This window comes from Mobula birostris, chromosome 13 (assembly GCF_030028105.1).
Source record: "Mobula birostris isolate sMobBir1 chromosome 13, sMobBir1.hap1, whole genome shotgun sequence".
In the NCBI taxonomy this organism is placed as follows: Eukaryota; Metazoa; Chordata; class Chondrichthyes; order Myliobatiformes; family Myliobatidae; genus Mobula; species Mobula birostris.
The window spans coordinates 5,402,417-5,421,367 of NC_092382.1; the positions used below are offsets into that span (position 1 = coordinate 5,402,417).

At 45.0% G+C, this 18,951-nt stretch overlaps 2 protein-coding genes across 2 annotated transcripts in view; one reads left to right on the forward strand and one right to left on the reverse strand.

Moving 5' to 3' along the window:
• The window catches only part of LOC140207432 (uncharacterized), an 89,622-nt gene that overhangs the window by 36,182 nt on the left and 34,489 nt on the right, over positions 1 to 18,951 (reverse strand). Inside the window, exons 5-6 of the mRNA XM_072275956.1 lie at positions 14,108 to 14,197; positions 13,061 to 13,994 (exon numbers count right to left, since the gene is read on the reverse strand). Coding sequence (XP_072132057.1) covers positions 13,061 to 13,994; positions 14,108 to 14,197 — 1,024 coding nt within the window. The remainder of the gene's footprint in view (positions 1 to 13,060; positions 13,995 to 14,107; positions 14,198 to 18,951) is intronic.
• On the forward strand, positions 3,132 to 4,892 carry LOC140208286 (uncharacterized). The gene has a single exon (XM_072276872.1). The coding sequence runs from the start codon at positions 3,327 to 3,329 to the stop codon at positions 4,614 to 4,616; it is 1,290 nt and encodes a 429-aa protein (XP_072132973.1). The 5' UTR covers positions 3,132 to 3,326; the 3' UTR covers positions 4,617 to 4,892.

An 18,951-nucleotide genomic window follows, 5' to 3' on the forward strand; every position in this document is an offset into this window, starting at 1 on the left:
CCCCAGCAAAAGACCACAAAAATCTCCCTTCCAGACTCACAAGAAAGAACAAGATTTCTCTCATTGGATAGCCCTGCACTTCAAAACCCTGTTGTCTCTAGTCGTAACATAAACATTGCTGCTACAGAGAAACAGTAACCTCAGCAGTGATACATTACAGAGAGGCCATTACATTAACACTGAAACCTCACAGCATGTTACAGTTGTGACACATTACTGGGTTCACAATAGACAATAGGTGCAGGTGTAGGCCATTTGGCCCTTCGAGCCAGCACTGCCATTCACTGTGATCATGGCTGATCATCCACAATCAGTACCCCGTTCCTGCCTTATCCCCATAACCTTTGATTCCGCTATCTTTAAGAGCTCTATCCATCTCTTTCTTGAAAGCATCCAGAAACTTGGCCTCCACAGCCTTCTGGGTCAGAGCATTCCACATATCCACCACTCCCTGGGTGAAAAAATGTTTCCTCAACTCAATATTGGGTCCTCAATATCCTTTGGGCCCTTTTTACACACCTGTCTCTGTAAATATCCTGAATAGTGGGAAGTTCACATCTACAGATGCGCTGGGCTGTCCACACCACTCTCTGCAGGTTCCTGCGATTAATGGAAGTACAGTTCCCATACCAGGCAGTGATGCAGCCAGTCAGGATGCTCTCAATTGTGTTCCTGTGAAAAGTTCTTAGGATTTGTGGCCCCATCCCAGATCTTCAACCATCTGAGTTGAAAGAGGTGCTGTTGTGCTCTTTTCGCAACACAGCCGGTGCGCACAGACCATGTGAGATCCTCGGTGATGTTTATGCCGATGAACTTAAAGCAGTTCACCCTCTCAACCCCAGATCCATTGATGTCAATGGGGGTTAGCCTGTCTCCATTCCTCCTGTCGTCCACTATCAGCTCCTTTGTTTTTGTGACAATGAGGGAGAGTTTGTTTTCTTGACACCAGTCAGATGTTGTTTAGACCTCAGATAGAGTCAGCAATCAAATGGTTGAGCATGGTGCGATGAATGTGCTGAACTGTGTATATCGCAATTGAAGAAGCATTGTAGGAAAGCCAGATGAGCTCAGGACAGGGAATTATGATATTGTAGCCATTTTTAGGACTTGGTTGCACCCAACAGTCTGAGGGATTTAGAGGAACAAATTTGTAGAGAGATTGCAGACCATGCCAAGAAACAAAGGTTAATTCAGTAAGTGATTTTAACTTTCCACATATTGACTGGGACTCCCATACTGTAAAAGGACCAGATTGGGTAGAGTTTGTCAAATGTACCCTTAATCAGTACATAGAATTCCCGACATAGAAGTGTGAAATAAGCTGTTAGGAAATGATTAGGGTTGGTGACAGAAATTAGTGATCATGATGCCATGAAATTCAAAATATAGATGGAAAAAGAGAGATCTGGATCATGGGTTGAGATTCTAAATTGGAGGAAGGTCAATTCTGAAGGTGTCAGAAAGGATCTGACCAGTGTGGTTTGGGACAGGCTGTTTTCTGGTAAAGGTGCACTTTGTAAGTGGGAGGCCTTCAGAAGTGAAGTTTTGAGGGTGTCTAGTTTGTATGTGCCTGTCAAAATAAAAGTTGAAAGATAACTGGTACAGGGTATCTTGGCTTTCAGGAGATATTGAGGCCCCAGATATTTTGTTCCTCTAAATGCCTCAGACTGTTGGGTACTACCAAGACTCATTAATGACTGACTCATTAATCATCATTCCACGCCCTGAGCTCATTTGATTTTTTTTTAGTCGTCTTCTGTTGGTTTCTGAAAGCTTCCCAAAAGTTTTTGCTCTTTTGTTTGCCCTTTCTTTGACTTTTATGTTGGCTTTGGCTTTTCATTTAAGTGTCAGTTGTGTCCTCCTGCGTCTCCAATGCTTCCACTTCTTTGGAATGTATCGATCACTCACCTCCTGAATTGCTCCCGGAAACTCCAAACATTGCTGTTCCGGTGTCACACCTACCAGTTTTCCCTGCCAAACAAGTTTGTCCAGCTTCTCTGTCATACAAACAAGGAGAGGTTCAGTACAGAAACAGGCTATTTGGCCCATCTGGTCAATGCCGAAAAAACATTTATGCTGTCTAATGTAACTACCTGCACTGGGACCATCGCCCTCCATACCCCTACCATCCAGGCTCCCATCCAGACTTCTTTTAAATGGTGAAACTGAGCTCATATTCACCAATTGTGCTGACATCTCATTCCACACTGTCACGACCATTTCAGTAAAGAGCTTTTCCAAATGTTTCTGTTTAATTTTCACCTTCCCCTCTTACCCATGACCTCTGGTTGTCATCCCAACCAACCACAGTGGAAAAAGCTGCTTGTATTTACCCTGTCTATACCCTCATATTTTTGTATACTTCTTACAAATCCTCAAAGCAATGTATAATTTCTTGTTTATGTTTAGAGCCTTTTTTAGATGTATAAGATGATGAGGGCATTGATCGTGTGGAGAGCCAGAGGTTTCTTTCCCGGGGCTGAAATAGCTAACATGAGGGGGCATAATTTAAAGGTGCTTGCAAATAGATACCGAGGGGATGTCAGGGGTAGGTTTTTTACACAGAGTGGTGGGTGTGTGGAATGCACTGCTGGCTATTTGTGTGAGAGTGTTTCAGTTACTCTGGGGCCAGGAAACCATGCAGCTCAGTGGGAACCGGGAATAATACCAATGGAGAAAGTCACACTGAGCCAGGTCACAGATTGGAGACGGCAGAAATGCCCCTTTCTCATAGAGACAGGAAGAGCATCTGAGAATTTGATGGTCACTCCAGATACCAGCACTGTGCCCAGTTAGAAGATGATTTCTGTCTCCAACTTGGGCTGAACCTCACTGTAGCAGTGTGATGCCAGATCACACCTTGACAACTCAAGTGATCTCATCTTAAATGTTGTCCTACACCCATTTATGGATTTTGTAACTCTTTTTACAGGTTAGAAATGACAAGGAATTTATCTACAGGAATCTCGACCACAATGCACCAGCTTTGTTGACTCTGTCCAGATATTTATGAAGTGGAGCAAGGGATTCACTCGATCATCCTTCCGGCTCAGACTGTGGGGAGGGGTTGACCGACTGCCATGCCCATCATCTTACACAGGGGAGAGGCCATTCACCTGCTCAGACTACAGGGATAGATTCACTGCGTCATCTCAGCTGAAGGTACATCAGCAATTTCACACTGGACAAGGCCATTCACCTGTTCTGTGTGTAAGAAGGGATTCAATCGGTCTTCCGACCTGTGGACACGCCAGTCAGTTCACCCTGGGCAGAGGCTGTTTGTCTGCTGAATTTGTGCAGGGGGATTCACTAAGTCATCTGATGTAATGGCTCACCAGCGAGTTCACACCGGGGAGCGGCCGTTCACCTGCTCAGTCTGTGGGAAGGGATTCATTAAATCATCTAAACTGAAGATACATCAGCGAGTTCACACTGGAGAGAGGCCGTTCACCTGCTCAGACTGTGGGAAGGGATTCACTCAATCATCCAGTCTACTGATACACCAGCAATTTCACACTGGGGAGAGACCGTTCATCTGCTCAGTCTGTGGGAAGGGATTCACTCGATCAGCTGACCTTGATAGACACCACCAAGTTCACACTGGGGAGAAGCCGTTCACCTGCCCAGACTGTGGGAAAGGATTCACTTTATTATCTCAACTACGGAGACACCAGTCAGTTCATACTGGGGAGAGGCCGCTCACTTGCTCAGACTGTGGGAAGGGATTCACTCGGTCATCCCAACTACTGGCACATCAGCGAGTTCACAACGGGGAGCGGCCGTTCACCTGCTCGGACTGTGGGAAGGGATTTATTAAATCATCTAAACTGAAGATACATCAGCGACTTCACACTGGAGAGAGGCCATTCATCTGCTCAGACTGTGGGAAGGGATTCACTCAATCATCCAGCCTACTGATACACCAGCAATTTCACACTGAGGAGAGACCGTTTACCTGCTCAGTCTGTGGGAATGGATTCACTCGATCAGCTGACCTTCATAGACACCACCAATTTCACACTGGGGAGAAGCCGTTCACCTGCCCAGACTGTGGGAAAGGATTCACTTTATTATCTCACCTACGGAGGCACCAGTCAGTTCACACTGGGGAGAAGCCATTCACCTGCTCAGAATGTGGGAAGGGATTCATTCAGTCATCCCAGCTATGGGCACATCTGCGAGTTCACACTGGGGAGTGGCCGTTCACCTGCTCAGACTGTGGGAAGGGATTCACTCGATCATCCACCCTAATAGCACACCAGCGAGTTCACACTGGAGAGAGACCATTCACTTGCTCAGTCTGTGGGAAGGGATTCGCTCGATCAGCCGACCTTCATAGACACCACCAATTTCACACTGGGGAGAAGCCGTTCACCTGCCCAGACTGTGGGAAAGGATTCACTTTATTATTTCACCTACGGAGACACCAGTCAGTTCACACCGGGAAGAGGTCGTTCACCTGCTCAGTGTGTGGGAAGGGATTCAATCAGTCATCTCATCTGCTGAGGCATCAGCAAGTTCACACTGGGGAGAGGCCGTTCACCTGCTCAGTGTGTGGGAAGGGATTCGCTCAGTCATCTCATCTACTGAGACACCAGCAAGTTCACACTGGGTAGAGGCTGTTCACCTGCTCAGACTTTGGGAAGAGTTTCTCTCAGCCATTTCCACCAAATGTGCATCATTGAGTTCACCCTGGGGAGAGGCTGTTCACCTGCTGTAAATGTGGGGAAGGATTCTCTCAATATTCTAACCTTGTGACACATTACCGGGTTCACCTGAGGAGAAAGTTTCAATGAGCTGCATGCTGGATATTTGTCCATCACTGTTGCTGAATGCAATTTCGAGAGTGACTGTCGGTGCTGAACTCTGCAATTATTGCTGCTGCTCACCACACCCAGTCTGCACCCTGGTCACTGGGCATGGGAGGAGTTTCTTCTGCTGCACGTTCACCTTTAATGGGACTGGAGTTTAATATTCTGGATCTGAGACAAATAAATCAGTTCTATTTTAAACTCTGTCTCAGGTACTTAGTGAATTTATAACATACCTAGTGTACAGTAGAGCGTCAACTCAGGCTGGCTGGACCCTGCCAGTGATTCTGTTCCATGACAGTCCTTTTAAATCCTCCCCTATTGTTCATCTCTCACTCTCCCTGTGGTGATGGGTTCCAAACAGTCACCACTCTGTGGGTGAAGAGGTTTCCCTTGAATTTCCTGCAGACTGAAGAAGTTGAGCTGACTGCAGTTCTGTTTGAGATGTTCTTCGCCCCTCTAATCTCTGGGCAGAAGAAGAATGACATTGGGAGTTAACATCCTTATTCACGACTCATTTCCACATTATGGGTCATTTTCCCTGCTTCTAAAGAGTTGTCCACTGTCCTCTAAAGACTGAAAGCAGAAAGGGAAGCCATCAGTTAGTTGTTCAACGGAGCAGGGTCAGAAACCAGAGGCGGGTCCACGCAGGGCAGAGCTTGGGGCTCTGGATGATGGTCGGGGTAAGAACGCATGGTGAGGAGAAGGGAATCAGCAGTGGGGTGTGGCAACGAATGACAGAGTAGCAATATTTCGAAGCCGATTGACAGAGAAAATAATTCGGTTGTCTGACTGATGACACAAACAATGCCTGTGGTGAGGTGCTCCACTGGTCGAGGAACATGTGTGTGCGGGGAATGGTTATATCTATTGAGGGAGTTGTTCCTGCTTGTTTATCCTGTAATATTATATCTGGATGGTTATCATTTGTGCTATTAGTAGTAATGTATTGATTATCATATAATTTGTAAGATTTTGACTCTGAAACTGAATCAGGCTTGAATTTATGGTGCTTCAATGAAGTTGTGGTCATTCATGAGTTTGTATTTTAAAGCAAGATTTTGGTGAATGATATTTGCCACTTGATTGTACCTTTGTAAGTAATCAGATTGAGTTAAACTGCTGCAGGATCCTGGAATGTGTTGGATCGTGTCTGGTTTCTCTTGCATTTTCTGCACTTACTGCGTTGTTTGTATTTCATGTATTTTCAATTTTGTTTTTCCTTTTGTTAACCACCTTGTCCTGCATTTCTGCAAGGAACCCCTCTGTTTCTGGGAAGAGGTCTCCAAAACTCAGTCAGGTGCTCGATGCTTCCTTGTCAACATCTCGTCTGCTCAGATTGTTGGGATGTCTCCCATGGAGGGTCATACTCATTCCACTGGTTAATGTTTTCTTCCACAGTTATGATTCATTTTTTCTGAATTAGCCTCTCATTTGAGTTTCTGGGCTGTATTCCTTATCATGATTGCATACACACACAGGGAGTGCTGAATCCTGTTCAGTTTTGATGAAAAAATATACTTTCAAGTTTTATCTGACTGTTGTGTGATTTTTGTTTTTCATGTATGTTATTTCTCTTCCTCCTTCTGTCCAAGGTAGTGTTAATCTAAGTGGGTTTGAGTGTAAATAGTCTTTTCTAAAGTTATCACTTCAGTTTTTATTTACCTTTGGAAATTTTGCTGATTGAAATTGAATCAAGATATTTTCATTAAAATAAAGTCAATGTCGGTATTGATGAAATTGTTTATTGCTGTTGTTGTATTTGTTAACTATTGAGCTCTGATTGGCAGGTTTTTAAGCCTTGAACTATATTTTGTCAAATGTTTTCCCTGTTTCGCACTACTTTTTACTGTCTTTGCTTGTTGATATTCCAGATACATGGGTATCAAGAGTCCCAATGTAGGGTTTTGGCCGGAAATGTTGAATCCCATCCATAGATGCTGCCTGACATGCTGAGCTCCTCCAGCACTTTGTGTGTATTTCTCTAGATCTCTAGCATCTGCAGGTCCTCTTGTTTCCCAGATACTTATATGTTTCTTGAAAGAACAAGCCAAGAACAAGCTGTTAGTGGGGTTGTGTGGCTCTGTTGGTAAAATTTTAAATAAAATCATTAGAAAGAGGTTGCATAGGGTTGGAAGGTGTAGAATCTGTGGGTAGAATTAAGGAACAGCAAATGTAAAAGAAATCCCTGTTGGGAATTGTATAGAAACCCCCAAACAGTCGTAAGTATGTGGTCCACAAAGTACAATGGGAGATTAAAAATGCTTGCCAAAAGGGCAATCTTACAATAGTCATGCAGGATTGTCATGCAGGTGAAAAGGAAAATTAGTGTATTGTTCTCAACTGGAGGCATTCCTAGAATGCCTACAGAATGCTTTTTTAGAGCAGCTCGTGGTTGAGCCCACTTGGGGATCAGCTATTCTGGATTGGGTGTCGTAATGAGCCAGAATTAATTAGGTCACTTACGTTCAAAGAACCCTTAGGGGCAAGTGATCTAAATATGATCAAATTCACCCTGACATTAGAGAAGGAGAAACTAAAGTCAGATGTGGAATAAATGTGAGGCTGCTTTACAAGATCACTGCTCATGGAATTACAGGAAACATACTTGTCTGGATCGAAGATTGGCTGACTGACGGGAGAAAGAGTCAGAATAATGTGGGCAATTCTGTTTTGCTGTCAGTAACTAATGGTGTTCCGTAGGGGTCAGTATTGAGATAGCATCATTTCATGTTAAATATGAACGATATGGATGACGGAATTGATACCTGGGTGATGAACTTTGCAGCTGATACAAAGATAGGTACGGGACAGGTAGTTTAGAGCAAAGCGAGAGTCTGCAGAAGGACTTCGATAGGTTTGGATAACAGGCAATGAAGTAGCAGACAAAATACATTGTATGAGGTATATTGGGTGCAGGGAGGATATACAAGGATGTTGCCTGGATTGGGGAGCATACCTTATGAGAATAGGTTGAGTGAATTCAGCCTCTTCTCCTTGGAGTGATGGAGGATAAGAGGTGACCTGATAGAGCTGTATAAGATGGCGAGAGGCATTGATCATGTGGATGGTCAGAGGCTTTTTCCCAGGGCTGAAATGGCTAATATGAGAGGGCACAGTTATAAGGTGCTTGGGAGTAGGTACGGAGGAGATATCAGGGGTAAGTTTTTTACGCAGTGAGTAGTGGGTGCGTGGAATGGGCTGCCAGCGGTTGTGGTTGAGGTGGAAATGATAGGGTCTTTTAAGAGTCTCCTGGATAGGTACATGGAGCTTAGAAAACTGGAGGACGATAGGTAAGCCTAGGTAGTTCTAGGGTAAGAACATGTTCGGCTGAGCTTTGTGGGCTGAAGGGCCTGTATTGTGTTGTAGGTTTTCCATGTTTCTAAGGGGCTGCATGTGAGGCTGCTGAACAAGATCACAGCTCATGGAATTACAGGAAAGATACTTGTATGGGTCGAAGATTGGATCGGCTGACTGACAAGGGAGAAAGAGTCAGAATAATGTGGAGAATTCTGTTTTGCTGTTGCTAACTAATGGTGTTCCATAGGGGTCAGTATTGAGACCCCATGTTTTCATATTAAATCTGAATGATATGGATGACAGAATTGATACCTGGGTGATGAACTTTGCAGTTGATACAAAGATAGGTACAGGACAGGTAGTTTGGAGGAAAGCCGGAGTCTGCAGAAGGACTTTGATAGGGTTGGAGAACAGACAACGAAGTAGCAGATGAAATACAGTGTATGCAAATGTCCGGTCATGTACAATTGGTAGAAAGAATAAAGACGGAGAGAAAAAAAATAAATGGGAGAAAATACAAAAATCAGAAATAGGTACTTGGGAGTCGGTGAGCAGGAGCCCCTGAAGGTTTGCTTGCAGATTGAGTTGATTAAGGATGACAACTGTAATGTTCGCATATAAGAGCAAGGATGTGACACTGTAGCTTTATAACACATTGGTCAGATCGCTCTTGGCGTATTGTGACCAGTTTCCGACCTCCTGTCTGAGAAAAAGATGTGCTCGTATTGGAGCGCGTCCGGAGAAGGTTCATGAGAATGATTCTAGGAATGAAAGGGTTAACGTATGAGGAGCGTTAGACGGCTTTGACCCTGTACTCACTGGTCTAGAAGAAAGAGAGGGGATCTCATTGAAACCTATTAAATATTGAAAGGCCTGGACAGAGTGGCTATGAAGAAGATGCACCCTACGCTGTGTGGGTCTGGGACCAGAGGCCACGGCCTCAATGTATAGAGCATCCACTGACAGCAGAGATGAGGAGGAATTTCTGTAGTCAGGGAGTGGTAAATCTTTGGAATTCATTGCCACGGATGGAGTAGAGGCCAAGTCAGTGAGTGTATTTTAAATGGATGTTCACAGATTAAGGGGAGAAGGCAGGAGAATGGAGTTGAGAGAGATAATGAATTGGACATGAAGGAATGGTGGAGCAGACTTGATTGGCTGAGCAGCCTCTGTCTCATATCTCATAGCTCATAGTCTGAAGAAGAGGCTAGTGAGGTTGCATTAGGGTTAGGGTATCCGCGCCTGGACTATTGTATTCAGTTTTGGTCGTTCTGCTGTAGGAGAGAGGACGTCAATCTGGAATGAGTGCAGGAGAGATTTACGAGAATTGTGCCAGTACTCGAGGGACTGAGTTCTGGAGAGAGGTTGGGCAGGTTGGGACTTCACACCTTGAAGTGCAGGAGATTGAGGCTGACATGATGCAGGTGTCCCAGACCCTGAGTGTACAGAACTGGGGAACGTGCGCAGTCCTTTTCCCCACTTTTGTGGAATCAACAACCAGATGGCACCGGTTCAAGGTGAGAGAGGAATGATTTAATAGGGATGCCAGGGGAAGACTATTAATCCACTCTCCCTTCCGGTTCATTGTTTAACTAACTCGATGAGTCCACTTGCAGGTTAAATGAGCAACACCTCATATTACATCCGGGTAGTTTACAACCCGACGGCATGAACATCGATATCTTTAACTTCTACCGCCACCTTTTCTTTTCATCAACCCACACGCCCGTCTCCTCCATTCTGTCTCCCCACTTCTCTTCTCCACTGTGGATCGTCTCCCTCTGGTTCCTCTTTTACTTCCTTTTTTCCCCATGGTCCGCTCTCCTATCCTATCAGATTCCTTCTTTTCAGCCCTTTGCATTTTCCACCTCCCACCTCACAGTGTCTCACTTCATCTCCCACCTCCCCCACCCACTTCATCTCCCACTTCCCCCACCCACTCACCTTCACTCTTACCTGACTTCACCTGTCATCTACCAGCTTGGACTCTTTCCACTCCCGCACCATCTTGTTCCAGCTTCTCCCCACTTCCAGTCCTGATGAAGGGTCTCTGCAGGAAATCTCTGTTTTGATTTATCCACCGCTATAGAAGCTACCTGACCTCCTGACTTCCTCCAACATTTTGTGTTTGTTACTCTGCATCTCCAATATCTGCAGAATCTCATCGGGACAGAGTGCAGAATGCAGAGACTACATCGGGTCTCACTAATGTCGAGGAGGCCACACCTGGAAAACTGGAAACAGTCGATGACCCCAACAGGCACGATGTTGAAAAGTTGCCTCATGTGGAAGGACTGTTTGGGGCCCTGACTGGTGGTGGGGAGAGTGGTTTGGGGCAGGTCTGGCACTTCATCCACTTGCAGAGTTGGCTTCCAGCCCCCTACACCCCTTCCTTATCGCTGTAAACTGCTCCCTCTTGTGGACAACACTGCCACTTGGTGGTGATTTGCCACAATAACAGGAGCCCCTGATTTGTGGACTCCATTGTCACCGGGTGACGCTCTGCCGCAGGAACACTGAGAGACAGAAATGTGACGCTGCAGACTGCTGAAATGTTTATTCAAGATTCAAGGTAGTTTAATTCCATTTCCAGCAGACAAATATGAATGGGATCAAAATAATTATTACTCCGGCTTCAATGCAGCACAAAAACACAATAGTAAAAACATATATCCACAGCTTGTAAACTGTGCACGGATTGATTGTATGTCCATAAAGTGACGCTCGGTATAGTCAAGTCAAGTCACTTTTTATTGTGATTTCGATCATAAACTGCTGTTACAGTGCACAGTAAAAACAACATACCTCCAGGACCATGGTGCTACATGAAACAACACAAAACTACACTAGGCTAAGTGACACAACGCAAAGCTACACTAGACTACGTAAAATAACACAAAAACTACACTTGACTACAGACCTACACAGGACTGCATGAGGTGCACAAAACAGTGCAGGGCACTACAATAAATAATAAACAAGAAAATAGGCACAGTAGAGGACAAATTACAATATAATAATAAATGATAAAATAATAAATAAAAGTATGCCTGCATATAAGATGACAGACAGGAAATTATAAAATAGAGGTGTTTGGTGGTGTGGAAGGGTGGGTTAGTGGGTAGAGATATTTATCAGCCTAACTGCTTAGGGAAAGTAGCTGTCCCAGAGGCTGGCCGTCCTGGTGAGGATGCTGCGTAGTCTACCCAGATGGGAGTGGAACAAACAGTCCATGAGTGGGATGGGTGGAGGCTGATCATGAAAATCAGGCTGGTGTTTGATCTCAAGAGAGGGAATTTGGAAAATACCAATGAGATGCCTTTTTGAACAGCTTGTAATTGTGCCCATTAGGGAAAAGTTAATTTTGGATTGGGTGTTGTGTAATGAACCAGGTTTGATTACGAAGCTTATGGTAAAGGAAACGTGGACTTGGTGATCATAACATGTTACAATTCACCCTGCACTTTGAGAGGGGAAAGGTACAACACGATGCATCATTATTAGTGGAGTGAGGGGAACTACGGAGGTATGGGAGAAGAGCTCACCAAAGTTGATTGGAAGGGGACACTAGCATGGATGATGGCAGAATAGTAATGGCTGTTTTCCTGCCTCTCTAGCCTCAACCTGCCTCTGCCTTTCCACAGCCTCCATCTTTAATTTTTCTAACTTGTACGGGAGCCTAAGCTCACTAGGCTTACTTCCAGGAAACACCTCCAACTCCTCCACTTTAAACACACCCTCAGATACATAATGTTCAGCTATTATCCTCTGCATCTGTGACCTCCTCATTGTCGATTTCACCTTAGCAAGTTTTAACCTTTTTGCAATACTCAACATATCAATCCTTCTGGTGTCCTTTAGTGCCTCAGAGGTTGGTGCTTCCAGAAATCTATCAACATCCATTGCTGCTGATTTTCCACACACAAATAAATCAAAAGGGATTTCTCCAATGAAATCGATAATTAATCAATACGCCTCCAAATCTGTTCCTATCCAGGATGCAGGCCCAAATTTTGTTATGAACCGTAACGCTTTAGAAATGAGCCGGACGCAATAGACTACACTTAGAGTCTGTTTTTGATGTTAAATCCACTATCTTTATTCGTATCTACTAACAATATAGTAATTAGCAAGATAAACAAAAGTTAACAGTGTTATGTGTACTTGTGTGTAAATATAACTCCCAAACTATTGAGCTCAGGGGAAACCAGGCTTGGAGTCTTGAGATGGTGAACTATGAAAGTTCAGTTCAACCACAGAATAGGTGATGAGAGAGAGATATTTGTAGTGCAGGGTAAATGTCAAGAGAAGGCAATTCTGTCGAATTCCACAGTGGTAAAACGAAAGAACAGTCGCTGTAGATTTTATCTGTCGTCGTTCCAAATCCACATACAAATTATCACTGAAGGTGACTTGTCACAAGGGGTATCGTCTTCAAGTGAATTCCCACACCACACCCAGGCAAGGGTTAACACATAAGTGGTCTTCACAGGATACCCCAAATCAGATCCACTCGTATGGATCAAACGAGGTGACAACCTCACATTTGATGTTCGCTGAATCGATAATTAACCCACCCTTGTGGGCATAGGAAAGTTCTAAACAGTGACCCTTGGCCACTAGTTCCCTTGTTTTGATCCTTCCATTTATCCTCCTTCATCTCAGTCTGACTCTGAGTGTCTGTGTCCTCGGTTAAAACTAAACAAGCTGTGAGTGATGTAAACAAGCTGCAAGTCAGACTGATTTCCATTCTTAATCTCTCTCTCTCTCTCAAAATGACAGTCCACAGGAAACGAAATCTAGGGATTCATAACAACGGCCATTCCCCATTGTGAACTGACTGGTGTGCCAGTAGGTTGGATGACCGAATGAATCCTTTCCCACATTCTGAGCTGGTGAATGGCTTCTCCCCAGTGTGAACTCGCTGATGTCTCTGTAGGTTGGATGACTGAGTGAATCTCTTCCCACAGACTGAGCAGGTGAACGGTTTTTCCCCAGTGTGAACTCGCAGATGTGTCAGTAGGGTGGACGATTGAGGGAATCCTTTCCCACATTCTGAGCAGGTAAACGGCCACTCCCCAGTGTGAACTGACTGGTGTGCCAGTAGTTGGGATGACCGAGTGAATACATTCCCACATTCTGAGCAGGTGAATGGCTTCTCCCCAGTGTGAACTCGCTGATGACTCTGTAGGGTGGATGAATCAGTGAATCTCTTCCCACAGACTGAGCAGGTGAACGGCTTCTCCCCTGTGTGAACTAATTGGTGTCTCTGTAGGTTGGATGAATCAGTGAATCTCTTCCCACAGACTGAGCAGGTGAACGGCTTCTCCCCAGTGTGAACTCGCTGATGTCTCTGCAGGGCGGATAACTGAGTGAATCCCTTCCCACATTCTGAGCAGGTGAATGGCTTCTCCCCAGTGTGAACTCGCTGATGAATCTGTAGTTTGGATAACTGAGTGAATCCCTTCCCACATTCTGAACAGGTGAACGGCTTCTCCCCAGTGTGAACTCGCTGATGACTCTGTACGGTGGATGAATCAGTGAATCTCTTCCCACAGACTGAGCAGGTGAACGGCTTCTCCCCAGTGTGAACTCGCTGATGTCTCTGTAGGTTGGATGAATCAGTGAATCTCTTCCCACAGACTGAGCAGGTGAATGGCTTCTCCCCAGTGTGAACTCGCTGATGACTCTGTAGTGTGGATAACCAAGTGAATCTCTTCCCACAGACTGAGCACGTGAACGGCTTCTCCCCAGTGTGAACTCGCTGATGTGCCATTAGGTTGGATGACTCAGTGAATTCCTTCCCACAGTCTGAGCAGGTGAACGGCCGCTCGCCGGTGTAAACACGCTGGTGAGCCATTGTGTCAGATGACTGAGTGAATCCTTTCCCACAAATTCAGCAGATGACCAGCCTCTGCTCGATGTGAACTGACTGGTGTGTCGACAGGTGGGAAGACCGACTGAATCCTTCCTCACACACAGAATAGATGAATAGCCTTGTCCAGTGTGAACTTGCTGATGTACCTTCAGTTGTGATGACCGAGTAAATCCATTCCCACTGTCCGAGCACGTGATCGGCCTCTCCCCTGTGTAAAATAATGGGTGTACCAATTGGTCAAATGAACGAGTGAATCCCTCCCCACCTTCTGAGCAGGAAGGATGGCTGATTGAATCCCTTGCTCCTTTTCTTAAATGTCTAGACAGAGACAGCAAAACTGGCGTGTCGTGTTTGAGATTCCTGGGGACAAATTCCTTCTCATTTTTAATCTGTAAAAAGAATAACAAAATCCATTAGTGTGTGTAGGACAACATTTCAGATGAGATTACTTGAGTTGCCAAGGTTTGATCTGGTATCACACTGTTACAGTGAGATTCAACCCGAGATGGACAGAGAAATCATCTTCTAACTGGGCACAGTGCTGGTATCTGGAATGACCATCAATTCTCTGATGCTCTTCCTGTCTCTATAAAAATGGGGCATTTCTGCCATCTCCAATCTGTGACCTGGCTCAGTTTGACTCTCTCCATTGGTATTATTCCCTGCTCCTGCTGAGCAGCATGGGTGCCTGGCCCCACAGTAACTGAAACAGTATCACGCAAATAGTCTTTCTTGACATGCATTTGGGATTTTCTTTTACATATGATTAACTTAAAGTGCCACAGTGTTAACGCCATATAAAAAAATTCCTGCTGAGATGAATGGTTGGTCTGCACAGCTGTGAAAAGGACTTAAAGTGAATTTTTGTATTATTTCAGGTTCTTGGGCCATCTGGTTTGTGCTGAACTATTTAAACTGCCCACTCCCATACCCCTACCATCCAGGCACCTACTCAAACCTCTTAAATGTTGAAATCGTGCTTGCATGCACCACTTGTGCTCTTTGCTCATTCCACACCTGGATGATCGTTGGTGCGAAGAAGTTTCCCCTCATGTTCCCCTTAATGTTTCACCTTTCCCCCTTAACCCATGGCCTCTGGTTGTAGTCCCACACCATCTCAGTGGTAAAATCCCTATCTATGTCCCTCATAATAGTGGTATACCCCAATCAAATCTCCCCTCAATCTTTTATGTTCCAAGGAATAAAGTCCTGACCTGTTCGATCTTTCCTTATAACTCAAGTCCTACAGACCTGGCAACATCCTTGTGAATTTTCTCTGAACCTCTTTTACATCTTTCCTGTAGGTTGGTAACCAAAACCGCACACAATACTCCAAATTAGGCTTCACCAGTGCCTTCTACAAGTCAACATAACATCCGTCTATTGTTGTCAGTACTCTAGTTCATGAAGGCCAATGGGCTGAAATCTTTCTTTCTGTCTCTATCTAACTGTGATACCACTTTCAGTGAATTAAAGACTTGTATTCCCAGGACCCTTTCTTACTACAATACTCCTCCATGCCTGACCAGTCACTGTGAAAGACCTCCCTTGGTAGGTCATACCAAAGTGCAATACCTCACACTTGTCTGCATTAAATTACATTTTCCATTTCCCAAACCATTTTCCCAGCTGGTCCAGATCATACTGCAAACCATGATACTCTTCCTCGCTGACGACTACACCACCAATCTTGGTGTCAGCTACAAATTTTCTGATCCAGTTAACCACCCTATCATCCAGATTACTGATATAGATGACAAACAATAACAGATACAGCACTGATCCCTGTGGCACACCACTAGTCACAGGATGCGGTCAAGAGGCAGCCATCTGCTACCACACACTGGCTTCTCCCAAAGACAGTGTCTCATCCAATTTACTATCTCATCTTGAGTGCTGAGTGACCAAACCTTCTTGATCCACCTCCCATATTCCACCTCTGTAATCTGTACAGGGTCTAGGAATTTGATGCTGCTTTGCCTCACTTCTATAGACTCTGTGTTCATCTCGTGAGTAAAAAAAAATCTCCCACATCTATTTTGTCTCCTCATATGGATTACCATTCTGATCTTGCAGAGGATTAATTTTTTCCCTTGCAATCTTTTCACTCTTAACATATCTGCAGAATCCATGAGGATTCTCCTTCATCTTGCCTGCTGGGGTAACCTCATGCCTTCTTTGTCTTTCATAAGTGTTCACTTGAATTTCCTGTAGCTCACAAGTACCCCATTTGTTCCAATCTGCCTGTACCAGGTATGCACCTCCTTTTTATTGATCTGGGAGATGAAAGCCAAAGGGGTGATAGAGCTGCTATGGGAGGTGGTGGTGGGGGAGGGTCAAACTGAAGTTGCAGGGGGAATGGGAGCCTGAATAACAGAATAGATAGTGCAGGGTTTGCGGAGACAGTTGTTGTTCAGTCCTCAGACAAAGTCAGGAATGAAAAAGTTGAGCATGGTGCAGTGAATATGCTGAGCCCTGTATATTTCAATACAAGGAGCAGCGTAGGAAAGGCGGATGTGTTCAGGGCATGGATCAACACCTGGAATTATGACACTAGGATCTGGCAACTGTGGCCTGGGACAGGCTGCTTTATGGCAAAGGTGTGCTTGGTAAATTGAGGCCTTCAAAGCGAAATTTTGAAAGTACAAAGCGGGTATGTGCTTGTCAGAATAAAAGGTAAAGATAGAAACTGCAGGGAACCTTAGATTTCAAGAGATATTGAGACCCTGATGAAGCACAAAATGGAGTTGCATAACAGGGATAGGCAGGCAGGTTGAAATGGAGTATAAGAAATAAATCAGGATGGCGAAAAGAAGGCATGAGATTCCCCTTGCAGAAAAGATGAAGGATAATCCTCAGGGATTCTGGAGATAGATTAAAAGCAAAAGGATTGCAAGGCACAAAGTTGGTCCTCTGGAAGACCGGAATGGCAATCCATGGCTGGAACCAAAGCAGATGGGGGAAGATCTTAAATATTTTTTTCATTTCTATTTACTCAGATGGACACAGTGTCAATGAGAGTGTGGAAAAGCGGCATTAAAATCGTGGACCCTGTACAGATTAAAGAAGAGGGTGGATAAATCTCCAGGGCATGACAAGGTGCTCCCTCGGTCCCCATGGGAGGCAAGTGCAGAAATCGTCGGGGCCCCAGCAGAGATAATTAATTCATCCTTAGTAACGGGAGAGTTATCAGAGGATTGTAGGATAGCCAAAGTTATTTCACTGTTCAACATAGAACATAGAAATCTACAGCATATTCCAGGCCATTCAGCCCACAATGTTGTGCCAACCATGAAACTTACTCTGGAAACTGCCTGGAATTTCCCTAGCACATAGACCTCTATGTTTCTAAGCTCCATGTACCTATCTAAGAGGCTGTTAAAAGACCCTATTTTATCTGCCTCGGCCACCACTGCTGGCAGTGCATTCCACACACCCACCACTCTCTGTGTAAAAAAAACTTACCCCTGACATCCCCTCGGTATCTATTTCCAAGCAGCTTAAAACTATGCCCCTCGTGTTAGCCATTTCAGCCCTGGGAAAAGCCTCTGGCTATCCACATGATCAATGCCCCTCATCATCTTATTCACCTAAAAAAAGGCTTTGTTGGAAGTAGGCAAAATTATGAGGGTATAGATAGGGTAAATGCAAGCAGCTTTTTCCACTGATGTTGGGTGGGACGACAACCAGAGGTCATGGGTAAGTGACTTCCCCATTTATACAACACAATACAGGCCCTTTGGCCCACAATGCTGTGCCAGACATTACTTACTTCAGAAATTCCCTAGAGTTCCCCATAGCCCTGTATTTTTCTACGTGCCATGTACCTATCCAGGATCCTCTTAAAAGACCCTATTTTATCCGGCTTCATCACAGCTGCCGCAGCCCATTCCACGCACTCACCACTCTGTGTAAAAAAACTTACCCCTTGTGGTGATATCACGTGTCATGACGTGACTGGACAGAGTTCCTAACATGAGCAGAAATGAAGAATGATAGAGAAGCATGGCAGTGTAAGACGTGGTTTTGCTGCTGTTAAGTAGAAGTTCAATTCTGCAGAATATGGTTTGTTATTAGTAACCCACGGTACGTATAAAGAACACAACACCCCTGACATCTCCTTCGTACCTACTTCCAAGCACCTTAAAACTGTGCCCTCTCTGCAGATTTTCTCTTGGTTGTGATTGGAGGCAGAACGAAGGTGATTTTCACAACAGCTGATGTAAAAGATTTTGTTCCCTTTCTCCGAGTTCCCAATCCTTGCATTTAGACAGCTGGAGCTCAGCTCTGTCTGAGAGATCCATCGGTTCCCATTCCCTCTCAGCCGGAAGCTCCCCGGAGCCCGTGTACGGATGGTGGGGCTGAGAGAGAGGGAAGAGAGCAGGACTGTCCCAGGATTTCGGGTCACGGAGTCCGGAGCTCACAGCAACTGTCCCGAAGTCGGTGTTGAAACCCCACCAATCTCCCTTCTCCCCACCCCGCAACAGTCTCCCTACAGCCGATCTCCTTAAGCTTACCGTGTACTGCACGCATGCGTGATATTCGGCAACGGAACAGCCCTGACGCTTGCGCATTTGATCGGTGCTTCGGCGACGGCGAACTTTATATTGCAGGGCTTTATTGGTAATCACGGTGCCATTAAAAGTTTCTGCAAGCACCAGTTCCACGTCCATAGCTTTTTTTTGTGTGTGTAGAAAATTCAGTAGCTGTTTTAACGCAGAAAGCGGCTCCCATAAACAATATACTCAATATCAACGTGTATCTAATGCCAAAGTACAATCCCCTTACAGATGTAGATATAAAACACAAGAGATTCTGCAGTTGCTGGAAATACAGAGACGCACACACACACAAAATGCTAGAGGAACTTTGCAGTTCAGGCAGCGACTAAGCAGAGGAGTACGCAGTGTAGGCATGCTGAAGGGGCTCGGCAGAAATGTTGTCTATTTATTCCTCTCCACA